The sequence below is a fragment of the Wolffia australiana genome, chromosome 13 (genome assembly GCF_029677425.1).
Source record: "Wolffia australiana isolate 7733 chromosome 13, ASM2967742v1".
In the NCBI taxonomy this organism is placed as follows: Eukaryota; Viridiplantae; Streptophyta; class Magnoliopsida; order Alismatales; family Araceae; genus Wolffia; species Wolffia australiana.
The window spans coordinates 2069353-2078629 of NC_135847.1; the positions used below are offsets into that span (position 1 = coordinate 2069353).

At 37.1% G+C, this 9277-nt stretch overlaps 1 protein-coding gene across 3 annotated transcripts; it reads right to left on the minus strand.

Moving 5' to 3' along the window:
• Window positions 1-1848: 1848 nt before the first annotated feature.
• Window positions 1849-7500, minus strand: SCO2 (protein disulfide isomerase). 3 transcript variants are annotated; one of them, XM_078585101.1, is made up of 4 exons: window positions 6997-7500; window positions 6203-6329; window positions 2662-2738; window positions 1849-2049 (listed from the first exon to the last, which is right to left on the minus strand). In XM_078585101.1, the coding sequence occupies exons 1-3, from the start codon at window positions 7450-7452 to the stop codon at window positions 2665-2667; spliced, it is 657 nt and encodes a 218-aa protein (XP_078441227.1). In that variant the 5' UTR covers window positions 7453-7500; the 3' UTR covers window positions 1849-2049; window positions 2662-2664. The 3 variants fall into 3 exon arrangements, with proteins under 3 accessions (XP_078441227.1, XP_078441228.1, XP_078441226.1); XM_078585102.1 differs by lacking the exon at window positions 1849-2049 and having other exon boundaries at window positions 2532-2738; window positions 6245-6329; XM_078585100.1 differs by lacking the exon at window positions 1849-2049 and having other exon boundaries at window positions 2532-2738.
• Window positions 7501-9277: the final 1777 nt, after the last annotated feature.

Here is a 9277-nt window from a genome sequence, read left to right on the forward strand (position 1 = left end):
AAAGTATTGTCAATGATTTTACATTAGCATGTGATATCTATTGTCTAAGGTGAATATCATAACATTTTTCAACTTTGTTGAATCTATTGCAGCATCTCTTCCTATGTTGGCTGTGTTCAAGGGATACCCCTTTCTAGTGTCATATGTTTTTTTGGCCCTACTCTTATTGTAGTTTAATATAAATATATTTAGTGTATTCCTAGATATTGACTTCAAAACATTTCTTCCTATTGAGATAATTATTCTCTTTGAGCTCTAATTCCTTGCCAGAGAGTTTTATTTTGCTTGCGGTAATACCCTTGTAGACTCAAGTGCTGAATTAGCTGGTTCTATGGGTTCAGAACACATCTCCTTCGAGAAGGCCATGCTTTGTGGATTAAAGGCCCAGAATTGCAATTTTGCCTATGCTGAGACTAAATCATAAATGTATCGAATAGTGATACAAAGTTGAGTAAAATTTATGGAATGTAGTATATTTCAAAATTTTAGTTTCAATAACACTATAAATATAAATAAAGTTATTCAATGATAACGCATAACTGAAATTATTAAACAGGCAAGTACTTGTTACAGCATGAACTAGCAACCTCATATCACTCTAACTAGTTGTCTCTTATTTTACATGTGTCTAGAAACTAATAAAGATGATAAAACATAATCGGATATGTTAATTCGTTAGTCCAAAGGGGTGAATTATCATTTTAGCGTCAGAAAACCTAATAAAACACAAAAATATCTTAGTTTTACTAAAATCCCCATTATAAAAGTTATTTGGAGTGATCGTTTTTACTTTGGTCAATAGATTTTTCCTAAGTTTTTGATTTTTCTGTGAAAACAAGTTTTTTATCTGTGTGGACATTATTCGATGAAGACCCTTGGCCCTTTAAATTTCTTATGTTTGAATTTCAGTTCTAGCTGACATGACTAGCTACTAGCCGACATCCCAAATTATATTTAAATAATTCTATCATATTTTTAAAAATTAAGTTTAAAAATTAGCCCGGACAAAAAATAAAGTTCAAAATATTAAATTATGCTACCATTCCTAAAAATAAAAGAAGCTATAATTACATTAAAGTATTTTTTTGGAGAGTTAGATTGGGTTATTTAACTTTGATTACCAAAAAGGAAAATCAGTTGCTTTTCGGAGGATAGGATATTTATTATGCATGTGTTATCAAGCCTAAAAAATAAATATATTTTTAGTGATATTCTGTTTTTTGGTTTATTGGTATTTTAAAGGATATTTTTATGTCATAATTTAAAAGAATTTATTCTCTTGAGTAAAAATATTTTTTATCAAATTGTATATATTATATTCAGAAAGATATTAAATTTCTAGGTTGAAATCTAGATTTTTATGTATTTGATTTTTAAATAGATTTTACTTAATGATTTCTGGTATTAAATTCCCCCATGCGACAAGTTGCCATTCAATTTCATCAAATGGCTATGAAGCATAATTTTCACAAATCATTAACGCAGCTAATCATTGCAAAAAGATTCCATTTTGGCGTCTCATATCGCAATGGCATAAAAGCAATGATTAGCTTAAGTGAATTTAATTTTTTAATGAGTAGGGTGTCATGGATAACCTAGAAAAAGGTAGCAATTAAAACTGTACCACCACTCTACAATGACTGTCACAACCCATTTATGCAATTACCGATAATGCGTGTAACTGTCATGCATTTAAATGTTATTATCATAATGACATTTAAATTCCCGTTCATTTCAATGTTAATATCACAAGTGTATCATTCAGGTCTTAGTCCTAATCTTCTAGTTCATGAAAATTTTGTATTACGATAACAAATGAAAAAATATAAAATCAGATAAACTAAAAAATGAAAAAAAAATTAAAATTCAAGGTCGTCGACTAACACAGTATTGGCCTTTAGAGTTCAAATAAAATTATATCTAATAAAATCATAGGATTCAGTTAGGAAAAAATGTATTGAGATGTTGTATCATAAATTCCCAGCAAAATCACCACAAATTCTGGAGTAACAATGTTGTTCCATTGGACGATTTACTGATGTTTAATTTCTGAAAAAGTGCAAATTAACACATTAATGGAGGTGCCACATAATATATAAAGCACATTTTTTCATCATCCAAATTTGGTAATAATTATGCGCAAAATAGATGAGTACTATCATGTTAGCAATATTTTCCTCACTAGAAATCCCCCACAATAGCAGTATCTGATATCATTATCATTGATACCCATCATATCAACATATCAACATCATGAACAATATACATGTCCCCCCTCATTATCAGACATGCATCGAATATAAGTATCCATATCTGATAAGATACCAGATAATGGGCAACAATATCACCAGATAACAGTAATCATGTTATCGGCATCGTTGCCGTTCTGTCCCCGACATAAAGGTTCAGTATTAAAAAAATGTATCAATAGACGACATAAATTTCAAATACGTAGCTTTTTCACCAGTACATTGTTCACTTTATTTGAATGCCTTTTATTCATAAAATTCTACAGATGAAGGTCTTAAAAATATTGTAAAATGAGACTTTGCTTAATCAAATTATCATTTACATTTATGACTGTGGATCGTTGTTATTTTTTGAACAAATATGCAGGCCAAGGCCTACATTGAAGAAAAACCTGTATTTCGTAGAACTGACCGGTCAAGGAGGCTTTCCATCATCTATATCTTCCATTACATTAATGTCTGTCCTCGCAGTTATTTTTTGAACATATCCTGAAATAAATAGAGAAACACCTGATAAATAAACAAAAAATAAAATAAAATAACATTCTTAGATGATTCTTAAATTATTCACTGTTTTGAATGGCATATGTTAGAAGATGAGCTTCAAACAAAGTACCAGTGCGTTAAGATTAAGGATGTTGAAGACAATTTAAGCCATAAAAATAGTAGATCAGGAAATAAACAACCAATCATGACATCAAAATTTCAATTTAGACATCAGATTAACGATCTTGAAGAAATACGAACTCTCAGTATAGAAGAGATACTGAGCTCTGTCTTATCGTCCATTCCAATTTTCTATCTCTCAGTATATTCAAGATGCCCATGGTAGTCGGGAAGAGAATAGAAAGCATGAAGAGAGGCTTTGGTGGCATGTTATAAAGTATGTTGTCCCATAAAGGCGAGAGGTCTGGGGTTCCTACACATGCAGAGTATGAACACAACACGGCACTATCATATTTAAAATAAAATGAACACAGCACTATCATATTTAAAAAAAAAATAACACAGCACTATTAACCAAATGGGTGGAGAGAAATATGAACCCGCGAGAGGATCTGGTCATCAATTTATTGCGAGACATCTATGGTAGGGAACTGAATTGGGACCGAAAGACATATCCATATCTTGGAGCATTGCCGTTCTGGCAACGGCTGAGACGGGTCTTTCCATGAGTGCAAGGCTTTTTTTGGGCGAAGTTAGGAGACGGGGCGACATTTCAATACTGGAGAGATGTATGGTCATCACAGGGCAACTTGAGCGAGACATTCCCTCAACTGAATGCACTTGCCCAGGATCAAAATGCCCACGTACGAGACTGCTGGGATGGCGCGTGGAACCCGATCGTACAGGGACAAATGGCTATGCAGCAATCCTTATTCCAGTTACGACCAGAAGATGGGGAGTGAGACCGCTGGACATGGACAAAAGGCCCCTTCTCGGTCCAGAAGGCTTGTGCGAGGATCGGGGAGGGGCAAGAGGAAGACACGGTATTAATCAGGGCATGCGGGTTCATATGGCTACAAAAAGTCCCATCGAAGGTGAGGTTTTTTGGGTGGCTGCTAGCACGAAGAAAACTAATGACAAGAGTCTTTCGCAGAAGGCTATACCCAGATACATCGTTGCAATGCATGCTACGCTTGAATAGTGAAGAAGACTGCAACCATCTTTTCTTTGAATGCTCATTTGCTCACGCGGTTTGGGCTAGCCAGATGCTCGGAAATGGCTTTCTGGGACTCGGTACAGAATTGCAAGGGAAGAGGAAACAAGGAAGGTGGCCGAGCACTAGCGGTGTTGTAGGCCATCTGGTTACACAGAAATGAGGTGATGTTCAGGGGAAGAACGGCTTCTATAGAAGGAGCTATACATGAAGCGGAAGGACTTAAGGCAGCATGGCTCCCCCCAGCAATGGGAGACGGGAGATTTTGAAGATGATTGAAAGGAGAGAGAAGGGCCTGTAAGGTCCTGATGGGAGTTTCACCGATTCGTCGAGTGTTCATCCCTTGTTATAGCTCGAAAAAAACTTAGCCGAAATAACAAATCGGGAAATAAACTATTATCACGACACATTGTTTCCAAATAAGACAACTCCACATCGAGAAAAGAAAAATAAGATAAAGATGGCGATATATCTGCGAACGTTTGGTTTAGGATCTTGAAGACATATTAAGCGAGAAATAATAGATCATAAATTTTTCTTAAAAAAAAGATTAGAAAATAAGCAACTGATCAAGACATTATTCTTTCAAATATGACAACACCAGAACTAAAAAAAGAGAAAAAATATTTACGATCTAGAAGAAATATCGCAGCAGATAACAGATCAGGAAATTTACTACCAATCATGACATTTTTAACCAATGATATTGCTAGGATATTTCTGTATATTACAAGCAAAACTTGCTGCTCGTAATTAGGTATCCTATAGAAACAGCTGTTTTCCGATCATAATACATTTCTGGTACATTCAGAAACTAGTATTGTTTTCGTGTATTAAAAATTAACATAGGCAAGGTTGTAGCCTATGATCGTCACAAAACAAACCTCACAAACCAAAATTTCTCTGCAGCGTGAAGAAAAATGTCAGGGAAACGGCATGGTGTGTAAAATTGACAATGATAAAATAAAGAAACAATAATTAATTTAATAATAAAAATAATAAAGAAGAGCCCAAAATTAAAAGATTTAGAAGAAAAATAAAAGTTGACTTCTAGATGAAGAGATTTAACCAATTTTTTCTCAAACAACTTCTGCCACCTTGCCTAAAGCTTCTCTCAAGTACCGAAATCTTCTAACTTCTTGAAGTGCTTTTTGAAATAGTTTTTAATAATATAAATAATAATTGCATAGGCAAGACAACTTTGGGAAACAAAACGAAAAGTTTGGAAAAACGCAAAAATTTCTCATCAAAAAGTTTGTCATGAACTAGAAGGTGATTCCCAAACAAAAAGGAAGCCCTCAGGAATCACTCATGAGATACTAGATAACACCGTCAACAAATTTATTTTAAATGGAATTTACCAAGGAGTACACAGAACATTTCATGGATTCATACAGATTTTCCAGCATAGGAGAAATGCATGATAATAGCATCAGAACCACAGGCAACACGAAGACCATAAAAATGGCAATTTTATGCTATCATCTATTTGTTTCATGCCCTACATCGTTCAAGAATAGAAGATACTCTTTACTCAAAGCCAACCCAATCACTACTCGAAGTTTTAGCATCCCATAGCACGCATACAGCAGGAATTTCTTAAAATTTTGAAAAAAAAATCTACTCTACAATTCGATACATAGGACTATAAATCTGTTTATATTATCGTTAAATTCTGCTCTACTAGTTCTGCAATTGATGAGGAAAATAATTCTACCTAAGTTCTTCGATAGATTAGAAGAGAAAATTCAAAATGTGAAGGAGACTGAATTACTCTATCAAATTCCCCAAGTTTGGGCAAAATTCAAAAGCGCTAGTGTGTTCTTCCTGTTTCAGGATACCAAGGTAAGATAACTTTTCAACTTATTTTCACAATGAAATATTCTTTCAAAAAAAAATATAAAAAATTTCACAATGAAATAAGGCGAACGCTACTAGTGTAAAAGCAAAATGATCGCCAACTCCAAGACCTAGGACACAGTAGCAAATTATCCGAAATATGGTATTATAAATTCCATGATTGTTTTGGTTATATTCTTTACACCAAGTTCCAGGTACTATCGGAATGAAAAATAAAGTACAAAGCAGATAAGGGCATATCTACAATGCCCTTTACTTTTGTTCATCCAAGAATCTCAAATACTGTACACAGACAAATCAGAGGAAAGATTTAACAATTTACGGAAGATATTTTCTCGTTCTTAATGTTTTCAAGAAACTTAGGTAGGGTTTTGCCACTTATTTTCACGATGAAATAAGGTTAAATTTCCAATTCCAAAATGAAAATGCTCACCGATTCCAAGACAGGGGATGCACTTGCATATCGTTTCTCTACCTTTCTTGTTGTAATAACTCACAAGACCAGTCCCTTGGCAGCTTCTGCACTTCCCCGTCCACTCATAGACCACGGTCTTGCAGTCCTGAAATGGAGAAGCCCAATAAATCAGGACGAAAAGTTCAAACGAAAATGCATGTCTTTGTATTTGTTTTACAACTTCAATCCATTCTAAGGATTGTCAGTGAATTTACTAAATTTTAGGAATTTCTGGGGATTAATATGGATTTTATTTCAATTTATTTCAGAAGAAAACACCTGAAACACAATGACGCAATCAATCAGTACTAAAGGTCCAACCGAAAATGCATGTTTATCATGGTTTTGTAATTGTTTCAACATTTTAATCAGTACTAAGATTATCCAGGATTTGTATAAATTTTAGGAATTTTTCCGAAAGTTTTTGGGATCTCAATGGAATTTATTACAATTTATTTCCGACGAAAACACCTGAAACGGAATGCCACAATCAGCTGACGCTTCAAACAAAAAATGTTAATTATAAGGATTATCCATGCTTCGCCTTAACTTCAGGAAAATTCTGAGATCTCTATGGATTTTACTTCAACTTGTTTCAGAAGCGAAAACCTAAAACAAAATGAATCAACGTTGAAAGTTCAATCCCGAGTAAAGGACCCATCCAACATTACAGTTCTAACGTTAAAACGACTAGAATAAATCTTCAAATTCTACGATTTCCCAGCGCAATTCAAACAGAAAAATCTAGAGAAAAAAGGGGGTTGCGACAGAACCTCGAGACTAGGGTTACAGAGGAGGCGACGATCGATCTCTTCAGCAGAAACCGGAGAAGTATTGGGGTAAGTCATCGGAAGGGGAAGAGCCTCGGCATCATCAACCAAGTAACTCTCCCGATCTCCAGACCACCACCACCACTTCTTCCCCCTCTTCTTCTTCTTCTTCCGATCATCCTCGTCGACGGCATTCGCTCTAACCCCGTCGCTTCTCCCATCAACGTCGCGGGCAGGCGAAGATCTCGAATTGAATCCAGGGAGGCGAAACCAGTCCAAGGGCGGGCCAGCGTCGGAGGCCTCCGCCGACGCCGCCGCCGCCGCCACGGGGCGGCGCGGCGGCCGCGATGAACTGGAGGAAGGAGGGAGCGCCACGTGGCGATCTGGGGGAGAACGGAGGGCGGAGATTCTTCGAGGGTGGGGGAGAGAGGGGAGATTCGCGGCCGCCATCGCCGCCATCGCCGCCGAGCTTCGATTCTTCCAAGGCGGGAGCTTTGAAGAAGAGAGGGAGCTGCTTCTGTTCTATCGGTAAGGGTGGGTATTTATAGGTTTTTGTGTCTGTGAAGATATTTTGCAACTGCCTGGAAAATCTCAAATCAGTTTTTTTTTGTTAGAGTTGAAAAAATATTGATTGAATTGGGGAGATATTGGATGGATTGAGAAACTATTTAATGATTTGGGGAAGGTATACAATGGATTGAGAAACTAAACTTTTGAATGAATTGGGAAAATATTGGTTGAATTGGGAAGATCTTGGATGGGTTGAGAAACTAGAACTGGAGGACGGAAACGAACGACGATTTTGAATGGACGGAACGTATTGGAACGGAATGCCGTTCCGATATCTGTCCGGAGTGAATTTTTTCTTCATTTCCGTCATTCGTCACTGTTCCATCATCTGCAGGATTCCGTCATCCGTCCGTCCCGTCATTCGTCTATTGAAGTAAACAGAATGAACAGATGTCCCCGTGACGGAAAACAAACATCCTTGAACCCCCCCTCACGAACCCTCCGTCTGTCGGCGTTCTTCCCCCCCCCCCCCCTCTCGCCCCCCCGCATCTGTCGCCACTCTCAGTTCTCTCTTCCCCTTTGCCGCTATCGCCTTGCCCCCTCTTCAACCGGACCCTCTCTCCCTCTCTCAATCTCTCCGTCTCCCTCTCCCTCTTGCCCATCTCCCTCTATCCGTCTGTCCCCTCTCTTCCCCTCGAAGCATCTCTTCCCCTCTCCGCAGTCGTCGCATCTCTCCCTCTCTCTGTCTCTTGGCTCTCTGTCTCTCGACTCACTCTGTCACTCTGTCTCTTGAATCACTTTGTCTCTCGGCTCTCTCTCTAACTCTCTGTCGCATCTCCCCGTCTCTCTGTCTCTCGGCTTGCGAAGCTTGCCATGTTGAGCGCCACATCCGTTGTGGTGCTAGCAAGAGAGGTGCATCTTCATCCCACGTATCATCCGCCGGCACTAAGTCCTGCCTCTCTTTCGTTCGAGATGTTGTTGCTAGAGATGTTTTTCTGATAATTTTGTTTGTCTGAACAGTAATGCTTTGGTGTAGCTGTTTATATTGGTGTTAATTAAGCTGTTTATAATTGGAGTAGTTGTTGATGTTAATTAAGTTGATTTGCGCCGAAGTACTTAGTTGTAGCTAGTTGTTTATGTTGGGAGTAGCTGTTGATATTAGTCTGATAGGTTAGTTGATACGCTCCTAAATGCTTTGGTTTGTATAGCTGTTTATGTTGGGTGTAGTTGTAGATGTTGTTTTGATAGTTTAGACACGCTTATCCAAAATGATTTGGTATTGCTAGTTGCTTATATTTTTTTTGGTGATGATTATGTTATTCTGATAGTATAGTTTATTTTTGGGTAAATGCTTTGGTGTTGCTAGCTGTTTATATTTTGTGTAGCTGTATATGATATTCTGATAGTTTAGTTGATCTGCATCGAAATGTTATGGTGTAGCTCTTTAAAGTTGCTGCAGTTGTAGATACTAATTTAGTTGATCTACGATGAAATGTGTTATTGTAGAAGTTGTTATACTGGGCGTGGCTAAGGTTTGGTGATAGTTTTGTTGATCTACACTGATTATAAATGTGTTGGTATGCTGTCGCTACTTATGTAGGGTGTAAGTATTGATGTTATTTTGATTTGTTTGTTGATCTGCTTTGGTGTAACTGTAGATATTAATTTAGTTGGTCTGCGCTGAAATACTTTGGTGTAGCTATGTATAGTTGGTGTTTCTATAGATGTTAGTTGAGCTGATATATGCCGAAATGTTGTGGTCTTGTTGTTTATA